This window comes from Loxodonta africana, chromosome 1 (genome assembly GCF_030014295.1).
Source record: "Loxodonta africana isolate mLoxAfr1 chromosome 1, mLoxAfr1.hap2, whole genome shotgun sequence".
NCBI lineage: Eukaryota > Metazoa > Chordata > Mammalia > Proboscidea > Elephantidae > Loxodonta > Loxodonta africana.
Window position 1 is genome coordinate 189,105,494 of NC_087342.1, and position 14,701 is coordinate 189,120,194.

At 37.1% G+C, this 14,701-nt stretch overlaps 1 protein-coding gene across 5 annotated transcripts in view; it reads right to left on the minus strand.

The window, feature by feature from the left end:
- LOC100656542 (triadin) overlaps positions 1 to 14,701 on the minus strand; it is a 179,528-nt gene that overhangs the window by 60,648 nt on the left and 104,179 nt on the right. For 4 of the 5 annotated variants that reach the window (XM_064290421.1, XM_064290415.1, XM_064290422.1 and 1 more), the window contains exon 3: positions 971 to 1,135. In XM_064290421.1, coding sequence (XP_064146491.1) covers positions 971 to 1,135 — 165 coding nt within the window. The remainder of the gene's footprint in view (positions 1 to 970; positions 1,136 to 14,701) is intronic. The other variant, XM_064290419.1, reaches the window with a different exon arrangement.

Here is a 14,701-nt window from a genome sequence, read left to right on the forward strand (position 1 = left end):
CATGGTCTTTATATTACTTTACTTCCCAAATCCCAAGTTTTAAATACAAACTTTGTTTAGGTACATTCATTGGAGATAATTTCATTTTTATAAGGCCAACAAAAGTGTGGCAGTGATCCAAATTATACATTATAGATCATACATTATGTTCATTTCAGTTCTCTATTGTTCATCTTGACTTCTTAACTAGGGCCAAACAAATAAAAATTCAGGCAATGTTGTAGAAGAGTTTGTAATGTTATGAGCTTTCCTGGTAGTCAAGGCTGACTGAGCACATCATTTCTGAAAACTAAGGCTGACCCTAAAAATTAACATCTAAAAGATAGGACCACAGTATTTTGTTATTTTAATATCCACTCATTGGCATTTTATGTGTGATCTGGGTTTACTGTTCCTTTTTATTCATTAATATATATGAGAGCACACATAAGCTAGTTGCATGCTTGTTGTGATATTTAGAATGTGTTCTTCCACTCTATACTTCCATTTAGTTCAATAAAATCACTTTTGATTGGGATTTTAGCAGTTTTCCTTTCTGTTATTTGACCCTGAATATATCTTATGCATATAAAACGTTTATATGTATATTTACTGTAATGTTGTTATTCCAATATTTCTAGAAATAAACTTGAAAAATGATTATTTTTTCCGAAAAATTATATAAATATAAGTTCCTATTGTGGATTAATAGTAGGGCATAATAAAACCCTCTCCACAATAAGATACTTTAATGGTAGCATTTAATTTTCACATCTTTGCCATAATGGGTGATAAGCTATAAGATAAAAACTAAATAGAGAAAAATTTACTCCGTTTGGCAGCCTGTTCATATGCTGTTAATACCTACGAGTGCATTAATTCTGGTTTAACCTAGCCCAGATACTCATTTGTGCTTAAACATAAGTAAGTCACTGTAATACATATTTCATATTGGTTCTAGTAGTTAGATATGTCTCTGTATGCATGGTACCTTTACCAGTGTCCTCGTCTCCATCATCAGCATCATCTTCTTCATCCTCAGATGAGATGATGTCAGACAACAAAGCAAAGAAGCCATAGATCCGGTCTGTGGTTTCCTCCACAGCATCGTGTACGAGTTTTATAGGATCTGAGCCAATCTTGGAAAGAGAGCTTGCTGCAAGTAATTTAAAAGAGAAGATATATTTTACAATTATTACCAAAAAAACTAAAAAAAAGCTGATCTTCCTAATTTGTTCTCTTGACGCAATAGGCATGCCAGTTTGATTAACTTAAATACCTTTTGTCTACATTTTTAGTTTTACTAAGAAATTGAGACTACATCTTGTGATAGTATATATGTGTATTCAATCAAAAAGAAATATTATTGGATACCTCTTTTACCAAACACTACAGGATTACCAAGAAAGAAATTACTCTTGAGAAGTTTATAATATAAATGAGACTTCAACTCGGGCGAAAAGAAAAGGAATGAATCAGGGTATATCTACGTTATCTAAACTGCGATATAAACCCTAAGTAACGGATGTTCCAAAATGGAAGAAATAATTGTTGGTCCGTTTTTATTGTACTAGACAATATTATGGAAAAGATGACTGCAAATTGACAAACAACAAATTCTCCAAGTTGACTAAAGTAGCTGTGGCTAAATTTAGGTCCATTTATTATAATTATTGATACAAGAGGAAAAATCTGGCATTGTCAAGGTAGTGATCATACCAAGTTCAAGCTAGATCCAATTAGATTTATTCTTGTCAGACAGTACCTGAAACAAATATATATAGATAGAAAGAGAGAGAGCCCTGGTGGTGCAGTGGTTAAGAGCTGCAGCTGCAAACCAAAAGGTCAAATCCACCAGCCGCTCCTTGGAAACCCTGTGGGGCAGTTCTACCCTGTCCCATATGGTCACTATGAGGCAGAATCGACTGGCAACAGGGTTTTTTTTTAGTAACTTCTATGGATAGAATTAGGAAAAATTGAAATCTATAAATCTTCCTTAGGAAGATACAGTTTGTGAAGTGAGAGATTAAATAATTTTTTTTTAAAAGCAAGCAAATAGGTAGATCGAGTATTTCCAGAATGCTGTAATGCTCATTTTAATTTTATGAAAATTGATATGAAGGGCCTAGGGTATTCTTCAAGATGTGATTGAAGAGGTGATCTAACTAGAAATGTGCCATATGTTGCACCTGATTTTTCACCAATCCATAATTAAATTTTAGAATTATGCTCTCCTTAATTATAAAAACTATTTTAGCTTTTCAGAGATTCTTCTCTTTTTGATATCTTTAAGAGAGTAGAATTATACTAGCATATTATATTATCTAAAGGTTAAGTACTCCAAAATTGGGCTTTTACTCTGATTGAGAAGGGAAGTTATTGGAAGGTTTTGAGCAGAGAAGCGAAGTGACTTAATTTATGTAACTTTTGCTGTGTTCAAGATTGAGAGGAGTTCAGACTGGAAACAGGAGGACCTGTAAAGATCCTATTGAAATAATCCAGGAGAAAGATGATGGTAATTTCTACCAAGGTGATAACAGTGGGGGTGATGAGATGTAAATCGATTTTGAACATATGTAAAAGATAGAATCAGATGTTAGAATCAGTAGATAGAATAGTTGTGTTGTTGGACGTGACAGAAAGAGGAGTTCTGGATAATTTCAAAGTTTTTGGTGTGAGAAACTGAAAGAATGAAAATGCCATTTACTGAGATGGGGAGAAGTAGAAAGGAAGCAAGTAGAAGCAGAAAAGAAGCAAAAGAGGAGGACTAGAAAAGAATAGATAAGTAGCTCAGTTTTATTCCTATCCAGTTTGAATTGCCTTCTCCACATCTAAGTGGAGATGTGTACCACCGTATAGGTCAATCTAATCTCACAGAGGAGAAGTCCTAGCTGAGAATAGGAATTTAGGAGTTCAACAGCGCATAGAACATATTCAAAGCCATGACACATGATGAGATCACCAAGGAAGTGAGCCCAGGAGCCCTTCAACATTTAGAAGACAGGGAAATAAGCTGAAGAGATGAAGAAAAACTAGCAAAGAGACTGAGGAGAGGTCAGGGAGAGAGAGAGAGATAGAAAACCAGGGAAGTGTACTGTACTAGATATATCAAGAGAAGAAACTTTCAAGGAGGACAGAGTGATTAACTACAAATAGGCAATAGGCCAAGTAAGATGAAGATTGAGAATCAACGTTTAGATTTAATGATGTGAATGTCATTGGTCACCTTCAAAGAGTGTTTTCAGTGGAGTGCAGCTAAGACAGGATGGAATAGGAAAAGAGAATTTGGGAACAATGAGTATATTTTACTATAAAGTGAATGATGGAGCAATAGTTGAAGGGGGACTAGAGTAGTAAAGCTTTTTGTTGTTGTTAGTGTTATTGTTGTTGTTAGCATTGTTAAAATGGGAAGAATAATAGCATGTTATATACTGATATACCAAAAAGAATTAGTCGATATTCAACCATTTCAAGAGGTGGCATATGATCAGGAACCGATGGTACTGAAGGAAGAAGTCTAAGCTGCTCTGAAGGCATTGGCAAAAAAACAAGGCTCCAGAAATTGATGGAATATCAACTGAGATGTTTTAACAAACATGCAGCACTGGAAGTGCTCACTCATCTATGCCAAGAAATACGGAAGACAGCTTCCTGGCCAACTGACTGGAAGAGATCCATATTTATGCCTATTCCCAAGAAAGGTGTTCCAACTGAATGTGGAAATTATAGAACAATATCATTAATGTCACACCCAAGCAAAATTTTGCTGAAGATCATTCAAAAATGGCTGCAGCAGCATACTGAAAGGGAACTGCCAGAAATTCAGGCTGGTTTCAGAAAAGGACGTGGAACCAGGGATGTCGTTGCTGGTGTCAGATGGATCCTGGCTGAAAGCAGAGAATACCAGAAGGATGTTTACCTGTTTTTTATTGACTACGCAAAGGCATTCGACTGTGTGGATCATAACAAACTATGGATAACACTGAGAAGAACAGGAATTCCAGAACACTTACTTGTGCTCATGAGGAACCTTTACATAGATCAAGAGGCAGTTGTTCGTACAGAACAAGGGGATACAGATTGGTTTAAAGTCAGGAAAGGTGTACGTCAGGGTTGCATTCTTTCACCATATCTATTTAATCTGTATACTGAACAAATAATCCGAGAAGCTGGACTATATGAAGAATAATGGGACATCAGGATTGGAGGAAGACTCATTAACAATCTGCTTTATGCAGATGACACAACCTTGCTTGCTGAAAGTGAAGAGGACTTGAAGCACTTACTAATGGAGATCAAAGACCACAGTCTTCAGTATGGATCACACCTCAACATAAAGAAAACAAAAATCCTCACAACTGGACCAGTGAGCAACATCATGATAAATGGAGAAAAGATTGAAGTTGTCAAGGATTTCATTTTACTTGGATCCACAATCAACAGCCATGGAAGCAGCAGTCAAGAAATCAAAAGACGCATTGCATTGGGTAAAACTGCTGCAAAAGACCTCTTCAAAGTGTTGAAGAGCAAAGATGTCACCCTGAAGACTAAGGTGTGTCTGACCCAAGCCATGGTATTTTCAATCACATCATACACATGTGAAAGCTGGACAATGAATGAGGAAGATCGAAGAAGAGCTGACGCCTTTGAATTGTTGTGTTGGCGAAGAATATTGAATATACCATGGACTGCCAAAGAATGAACAAATCTGTCTTGGAGGAAGTGTGGCCAGAATGCTCCTTAGAGGCAAGGATGGTGAGACTGCGTCTTACATACTTTGGACATGTTGTCAGGAGGGATCAGTCCCTGGAGAAGGACATCATGCTTGGCAGAGTACAGGGTGAGCGGAAAAGAGGAAGACCCTCAACGAGGTGGATTGACAGAGTGGCTGTAACAATGAGCTCAAGCATAACAATGATTGTAAGGATGGCGCAGGACCGTGCAGTGTTTTGTTCTGTTGTGCATAGGGTCGCTATGAGTCGGAACCAACTCGACGGCACCTAACAACAACACATACTGATGGGAAATATTTCACAGCCAGGGAAAAAATGATATAAGAAAGAGGATTTCTAGAGCAATGTTTAAACTTTATGTTCCATTTCAGGGGATTCATGGAGCTCCCCGTTCATTCAACTATGTTATGAACCGCTATTCTAAGAGAAGTCTATCTCCTTGATTCAGTTATAAGAGCATCTATACTCTGTACCCTATTTTACTGCATCCCAGTGAGTTATCTTTGAGCAAGAAATGGTAGTCTGAATAGTCAGATTAAACCTAGAGAAAAGAGATAAAACAGAATTTTATCATCTCAACTGAGAATTTTAAAGGACTGGATTGCACCAGCACCATTAAAGGCATTTTTAGCACTGGTATATTTTATTTTTTATGGAAGAACACTGCAAATGGAATTTTTGTACCCAGAATGGATTGAGACTATTTCCTCATTTTCTTTCATAGTGTGAACTGAGAAGCTTAACAATAAAATCCAATGAAATAGACTTCAGTTTAATTATCCTTACACTTAAATGCACTATATATGTGTATATATATATATACTCTGCAGACATGTATATCGCCTGGCTCTAAAATAGCCAAAAAGCCCGTTACTGGCTTTGAGAACTACTTTTAATTTTCAGCCAGAGGGACAATTTATTTAAAAGCCATCTATATCTGCCTCCATCTCTACCTCTACCTCTTCTTATGTCTCTGTCTCTGTCCCTGTACCTGTCTCTGTCTCCGTCTCTGTCTCTATCTCTATCCCTGTCTCTGTCTATATCACATTGACCCTGTGTGTTACAGAGTAGTATTGCTCCATATGGTTTTTTTGGCTGTAATCTTCACAGAAGCAGATCACCAGGCTTTTCTTCCATGGCACTTCTGGGCTGGTTTGGACCACCAACCTTTAGGTTAATACTCAAGCAGAAACTCTTCGTGCCACCTAGGAATATCTATCATCTATCTACCATCTATCTATCTATCTATCTATCTATCTATCTATCTATCTATCTATCTATCTATCATCTATCTATCATCTATCTATCATCTATCAATCTATCATCTGTCTATCATCTGTCTATCATCTGTCTGTCTGTCTGTCTATCATCTATCTATCATCTACCTATCTATACCATCTATCTGTATCATCTCTCTATTATCTATCATCTACCTATCTATCTATCTATCATAGTCTAGTAGTCCTCAGGCAGGTTATTATTTCTTCTTTCAGACATCCTCTTTCAGACACAATACAACTAAAATTTTTATTGATTTCTTTTTTTAAGAGATATTCAAATAATTTTACTTTCTCACTTCTCATGTTTCTGTAAGTTAAATTACATATACTGGAATGAGAATCATCATAAAAATAACACTGATAGAGTGTTTACTACATTCTAAGAAGTTTTTGTGTATTGACTTCACTTTTCTCTCAATAATCCAGGGAGGTAAGTATATTATTTTCATCTGCTTTTTACATATAAGAACACCAAGGCATAGATAATTTACATAAGCTAACTGAAGTTACATAGCTACTAAGTAATGGAACTAGATTTTGTGTTAGGGCTTCAGACCATGACTCAACTACTCTGCTATACTGCTATCAAATAAACCATAAATTCACTGTGCAGTTTGTTTTTAGAGGATGATGCTGAATGAGAAGATTCAGAGGGCATGCTTTTCATGCCTGTAAAACAGGGAATAAGGACTTTGTTGCATGAGAACATAAAGCCTGGAGCTGCTGCAGCCATATTATGACTATGAAGACTACTTAATCACTGAGGACCACAAAGGTTAAAAATGAAAGAACTTGGGTTTATGATGACATTACTGATCCACTGGATTATCCAATGTTGGAATCACCCTAGTTCCATTACCTCTGTTATAGAAGTTGAAAAATGTTTCTTATTGTTCAAGCCACTCTTAATTGTATCCTCAATTATTTACAGAAAAAACATACAATCTGGCCCAGGGGAAAGTGATTCAGGTTGCATGTTGTCAGTAATTTGATTCATAACACTGAGGAAAGAGTGTCAAGAAAAGCAAAGAATCAAGGACAAGTTTCAGGTTAATTAAGGTTTTTATTTGACTCACAGTTTTGAAACCAAATAATATAAACCAAAAACCAAACCCGTTGCTGTCAAGTAGATTCCAACTCATAGTGACCCTAAAGGACAGAGTAGAACTGCCCCGTAGAGTTTCCAAGGAGCGCCTGGTGGATTTGAACTGCTGACCTATTGGTTAGCAGCTGTAACTCTTAACCACTATGCCACCAGGGATTCCACCAAATAATATAGATAATTTAATTTCTAAATGAAAATATAATAGATTAAATTTTTCATTTACTCTTTTCCTAAAAATTCAATTTCATGGTTTCACCATGGTCTTTATCTACCCATTGTACACTGTTGGAGATGTACTTGACTCCACTTTATCCTTCATATCCTGAGAAGCTTAAGCAAGTAATAGCTACAAGCTTGGGCTCTGAGCTCAGACTGCTTGCATTCAAGTTCAGGCCTAGTATCCAGTGCTGTTCTGAGACATATTGGAGCCAGAAACAAAAGGAAAAATCAATAAAAATGACCCTGCCTTTATTTCAAGTTTTGATATTATGTTGATCATAGATTTTTTGCATTAGCTTTTATTTTTAATATATTAAAATATTATTTATTCTTACTAATGAGGTCTTTGAAGCCCCGTTAAACTTTGCATCCAATGTGAATGCTTCAATTGCGTCAAACTAGTCCCAGCCTTTCCGCCACTTAACAGTTGTGTGATGTTGGAAAGTTTACTTATTTGTGCCTCCAATTCCTAGTCTGTAACATGAACAGAGGACTCTCTGTCTGATGCAAAAGGTTAATGTGCTCGGCTGCTAACCAAAAGATTGGAGGTTCAAGTCCGTCCAGAGGCACCTCAGAAGAGAGTCTGGCAATCTACTTCTGAGAAATCATCCACTGAAAACCCTATGGAGGACAGTTCTACTCTGACACATGTAGGGTCACCATGAGTTGGAATTGACAACAGCTGGTTTTAGGAACACGAAGATAATAATAGTACCTATCCCACTGGATTGTTATAAAGATTAAGTAGGTTGATGGATGTCCCTAGATTGTTATAAAGATTAAGTAGGTTGATGGATGTCCCTAGAACAGCATTAAGCTCCATAAAAGCACTCCATAAATGTACGCCAATTTACCTATGATCTTGCAGTCACTTAGTTACCTGTTCCTCATTTGGTAACTTTACCACGTCTACAAAATCCATCAATGACTCTACTTCTTCAATGACATTATTCTAAATCAAGAACTCAGCAACTCATGCCTGTTATACCTATATTCATCCTTCCTGTACTCCAATTTGTACTATATTCAGTTCTGGGATATAGTATTAAATAGTGGAAAGAAGAACAAAGTACTCTGTACTTTAGGTTCCTGAACTATAAAATGTCAGCAATAATAACAGTAATAATAATGTCACCTACCTCATAAAGTTGAGCCCTGGTAGCTCAGTGGCTAAGAGCTACAGCTGCCAATCAAAAAGCCGGCAGTTTGAATCCACCAGCCACTTCTTGGAAACCATATAGCCCAGTTCTACTGTGTCCTATAGGGCAGCTATGAGTCAGAATCAACTCGACGACAACAGGTCTCATAAAGTTGTTATAAGTATTAAATGAGAATGCATTCAAATAACATAGTATGTTGTTGTTGTTGTTAGGTGCCATCGAGTTGGTTCCTACTCATAGCGACTATATGTACAACAGAACAAAACACTGCCCAGTCCTGTGCCACCTTTACAATTATTGTTATGCTTGAGCTCATTGTTGCAGCCACTCTGTCAATCCACCTCGTTGAGGTTCTTCCTCTTTTCTGCTGACCCTGTACTTTGCCAAGCATGATGTCCTTCTCCAGGGACTGATGCCTCCTGACAACATGTCCAAAGTATGTAAGACACAGTCTCGCCATCTGCTTCTAAGGAGCATTCTGGTTGTACTTCTTCCAAGACAGATTTGTTCATCCTTTTGGCAGTCCATGGTATATTCAATATTCTTCACCAGCACCACAATTCAAAGGTGTCAATTCTTTTTCAGTCTTCCTTATTCATTGTCCAGCTTTCACATGTATATGATGTAATTGAAAATATAGCATAGTGCATATTAATTAATAAATGTCAACTTGGAGAAAAGAGCAAAATTTTCTGTTTAATGACCCAGAGGCCTTTTCCAGTTTATTAGCTGGGATCACGGGCTTCTTCCCCTTCCCTCAGTAGGAGGCACCATGTACGATTCCGGCTTCTCCAAATGCTGCATAACTGGCATTGCCAGTACCCCCTTGGGCATTTGGCACCTAAATTATGAATTCATGGCACCCACTTCTAGATAACTTACCCCACGGAGAGAAGGCTGCCCTCTTGCTTGCCTTATCAAACGAAACAGCAACTAAGAGAGGGAGTCCCTAAACTTGCTCAATCTACAGAACGGCTAAAGAGGTTCTGGGCATCTTCTGATCCTTCTGTTCATTAATCCCTGCCTGTACCAGATGGCACATATTGGTGCTCACTGGAGCTCATTACACCTTGGTATAAAGCAACTAAGGTAGAGCAAAGGATCTAACAAGTGTTAGATAATTATTAATTCAATTTTCAGAATCATTTAACTCATATATGGTAGCAAAAACCAAACTGAACCTGTTGTTGTTGAGTCACTTCTGACTCATAACAACCCTATAGGACAGAGTAGAACTGCCCCATAGCATTTCCAAGGAGCACCTGGTGAATTCAAACTGCCAACCGTTTGGTTAGCAGCCATAGCACTTAACCACTATGCCACCAGGGTTTCCAACATATGCTCCATAAATGTAGGCTGCTGTAAATAGTAACCTGAAATCACTTATTCACCAAGTCTTCACAGGCAACCTTGGCAGTATGTACGAAAAACAAACACTGCTTTCATCAGGACTCATGAAATAATTAATGCTTGTCTCTTGCCAGAAAATATTAAGTTCTAAATTTTTTGGATCTGAACTGATGTAAGAATTTTGAAAGTGCCATAAAAGCTACCTAAATTAGGGAAAATTCAAATTGTATGTTTTTGGTGTACCTTGCACATGAATCAAACCCATTGCCATCGAGTCAATTCCTTCTCATAGCAATTCTATACCTCGCACGTAGTGGTGCTCAATACGAGATTGGCTAGAAAAAGGTTTTTCTTTCATGGTAATTATTAAGCACTTACTGTGTGTAATATCATATCTTAAATATGGCATAATTACCATAGTACTGTCATGAATGAGCTTGGTTGTGATTTTGCTACATGAGAGATGCTATTTCAAAATATATAGAACTTTCTAGACCTAATAAAATTACAATTTAAGTAAATAGTTTCTCCTCAATTTGAAGATATGTGTATGAACACTTTTGCTCCTTTTTGTGAAATTTTAATCCAGTAAAGTAAAATCTGAGCAATGATTATGCATCATTTAATATGCCCTGAGTTACATGGCAGTTCTTGCTTAAAGTACAGTGAAATTACTTAGTCTTTGTCTTCAGGGTGAACAGAATTCCCTGATACTTTACAAGTGCCCCAGAGAACTTCAGACATGTTCCCCCCCTTCACTTCTTCCCACCCTAAGATAGGAAGAAAGGAAACACAGGCAGGGAAAAAAAAGATTAAAAAAAAACACCTGAACTCTGTGTTAGCACATGCAGAAAGCAATGGTTTTCTCCACTGAGTTAATGAGCTTCTCGTATTCAGAATTGTAGCAGAGAAAATGTAATTTTTTGGGCTTGATGTTTTGGCATCTTTCATAACAGTAAACTATTTCCTAAGGAGATAAAACTAAAATGCTGATTTGATTTAATATATTTTTAACCAGAACACATTTGAAATGAAAAGCACTCACAGAACTTAATAGCCCTCTGAGTATTTGGGTGATGTAATTGCTAGAACTGACAACACTAGGCACAGATATTTAAGAAGTAACAAACACAAATATGTACATTGACATTTGCAATGACATACAGTGACTTCATCAAAGTAATGTTTACTCAAGACATTGTACTTCAAATTTTTTTAGGGCCAATCTGAAGTAACATACAAACAATATTTCAAAGGTAGGACCATTTGTTTTGAACATGCTCCCAGGAACTCAATGATGTCAGAACTGCTGTTTTTAATTTTTATCTTCATGATGAATGGATTTTTAGCCTCGTATATTCAAAAGACCTTTTTCCCGATAAATTTATGTATATTTTTATTCTCAATTGTATTTTAAGTTGGAAGTAAAGCTTACACTACATAAATTGTTGTTGTTAGATGCCACTGAGTCAGTTCCGATTCATGGCAACCTTATGTACAACAGAACAAAACACTGCCCAGGCCTGTGCCAACCTCATGGTTGTCTCTACGTTTGAAATCATTGTTGCAGCCACTGTGTCAATCCATCTATCTCATTGAGGGTCTTCCTTTTTTTTGCTGGCACTCTGCTTTACCAAGCATGATGTCTTTCTCCAGGGATTGTGTCTCCTGATAACATGTCCGAAGTACATGAGACAAAAAGTCTCACCGTCCTTGCTTCTAAGGAGCCTTCTGGCTGTATCATCAGCAATGATATTCCTCATTCCACATCCTCTTCTGAATCTGGCCTGGACTTCTGGCAGTTCCCTGTCGATGTACTGCTGCAACTGTTTTTGTATTATCTTTAGTAAAATCTTGCTTGCATGTGGTATTAATGATATTGTTCAATAATTCCCACATTCTTTCAGATCACCTTTCCTTGAAATGGGCACAAATACGGGTCTCTTCCTGTTGGTTGGCCACTTAGCTGTCTTCCAAATGTCTCAGCATAGATGAGTGGGCATCTCCAGTGCTGCATACTTTTGTTGAAACATCTCAATTGGTATTCCTTTAATTCCTGGCTTATTGTTTTTCACCAATGCCTTTGTGCAGCTTTGACTTCTTCCTTCAATACCATCAGTTCTTAATCCTATGCTACCTCCAGAAATGGTTGAAGGTCAACCAGTTCTTTTTGATTCAGTGACTCTGTATATTCTTCAGTCTTCTTTTGATGCTTCCTTTTTGGTTCAATATTTTGCCCATAAAAAAAAAAACCAAACCCGTAGCCGTCGAGTTGATTCTGACTCATAGCCAGTGTGTAGGACAGAGAAGAACTGCCCCATATGATTTCCAAGGAGCACACGGTGCATTCGAACTGCCGACCTTTTGGTTAGCAGACATAGCTCTTAACCACTATACTACCAGGGTTTCCATTTTGCTCACACGATCCTTCAATATTGCAGTTCTAGGCTTGAATTTTTCTTCAGTTCTTTCAGCTTGAGAAATGCTGAGCATGTTCTTCCCTTTTGGTTTTCTAACTCCAAGTCTTTGCACATTTTCATTTTAATAGTTTACTTTGTCTTCTCCAGCCACTTTTTGAAATCTGTTCAGCTCTTTACTTCATCATTTCTTCCAGTTGCTTTAGCTACTCTATGTTCAAGAGCAAGTTGCAGAGTCTCTTCTAACATTCATTTTGGTCTTTTCTTTCTTTCCTATCTTTTTAATGGCCTCTTGCTTTCTTCATGTATGATGTTCTTGATTACATCCCACAGCTACTCTGGTCTTCGGTCATTAGTGTTCAATGCATCAAATCTGTTATTGAGATGGTCTCTAAATTCAGGTGGGATAACCCAACGTCATACTTATGCACTTGTTTTAATTTTCTTCAGCTTCAAATTGAACTTGAATATGATTAGTTGATGGTCTGTTCCACAGTCAGCCCCTAGCCCTATTCTAACTGATGATATTGAGCTTTTCCTTCTTCTCTTTCCACAGATGTAGTTGATTTGATTCCTCTGTATTCCATTTGGCAAGGTCCGCATGTATAGTTGCTGTTTATGTTATTGAAAAAAGGTATTTGTAATGAATAAGTTATTGGTCTTGCTAAATTCTATCATGAGATTTCCAGTGATCTTTCTATCATCAAGGCCATATTTTCCAACCACTGTTCCTTCTTCTTTGTTTCTGACTTTCACATTCCACTCTCCAGTAATTATTAATACATCTTGATTACATGAATGATCAATTTCAGACTGCAGATCTTGGTAAAAATCTTCAATTTCTTCATCTTTGGTATTTATGATTGGTGTGTTAATTTGAAAAGATGTCTTATTAACTGGTCTTCCTTGTAGTTGTGTGGATATTTTCCTATCACTGACAGCAGTGCACTTCAGCATAGATCTTGAAATGTTCTTTTTGATGATGAATGTGATGCCATTCCTCTTCAATTTATCATTCCTTGCATAGTAGTTCATATGATTGGCCAATTCAGAATGGCCAATACCAGTGCATTTCAGCTCACTAATGCCTATGATATTGATCTTTATATGTTCCATTTCATTTTTGACAACTTCAATTTTCCTAAATTCATACTTCATACATTCCACCTTCTGATTATAAATGGATGTTTGCAGCTCTTTCTTCTCATTTCAAGTCATGCCACATCAGCAAATGAAAGACATGAAAGCTTTACTCCATCCAAGTCATTAATGTCAACTCTACTTTGAGGAGGCAGCTCTTACCCAGTTGTGTTTTGAGTGCCTTCCACACTAGGAGCTCATCTTCCAGCACTATATCAGACAATGTTCCGCTGCTGTTCATAAGGTTTTCACTGGCCAATTTTTTCAGAAGTAGATTGTCAGGACCTTCTTTCTAGCCTGCCTTAATCTGGAAGCTCCGCTGAAACCTGTCCACCTTGGGTGACCCTGCTGGTATTTGAATACTGGTGGCATAGCTTCCAGCATCATAGCAACACGCAAGCCACCGCAGTACAACAAACTGAAAAGTGAGTGGGGGATACTAGATAGATAGGAAATGATGTGTCCAAGGAATTCAATTATTCAAAAAATGTTTGACGTAGTGCCTTTATTCTTCCGTATTTATTCCTCTATGAATTTACATCCTGCCAATAGAAGTTTGTAAAAGTTATGCTAACTGGAATTGCACATCTTCCTATTATTATTTCTTGAAATATGTAGGGAGGATGGCTATATACTTATAAGGCTGCTTCAGTTCCAGAGACACCAGTTGATGTTTTGGAAGCTGATAAGCCCACTTTTGCTATAATAGTATAATTTGTGTCCTTAAAATAGCTTCTTAAAAATAGCTCCTCTACCCAAGTAATATTTTAAGAGAGGCATATTTCTAGAGATCTTTTCTTTAAATTCACTTACAGTAGCTCTTTAAAGTTATTTATGCTAAAGGGATCATTAGAGTGGACCTCGCTAACTGATAGTGTTTTGAGAGGAGCAAAGGCAAAAATCGTAGTAAAAAAGAGAGGTGGAGGACAACGAAAATAATATTAAACTTCTTTTTTTTTTTTCTCAATGCACAAATGATTGTATTGTCGAGATTCATATATTTCACCAAATTCTACCCACTACACCGCATCCAAACTACTCACATGAATCTTCTGGGTTGGATACCTTTTTAAACTCTGTGTGTGTGTTTTATTATTATTATTATTTTAATTTTTATTGTGCTTTAAGTGAAAGTTTACAAGCCAAGTCAGTCTCTCATACAAAAACTTATATACACTTTGCTATATACTCCTGGTTGCTCTTCTTGTAATGAGACAGCAAACTCTTTCCCTCCACTCTCTATTTTTGTGTCCATTTGGCCAGCTCCTGACCCCCTCTTCCCTCTTATTTCCTCTCCAGACAGGACCTGCCAGCATAG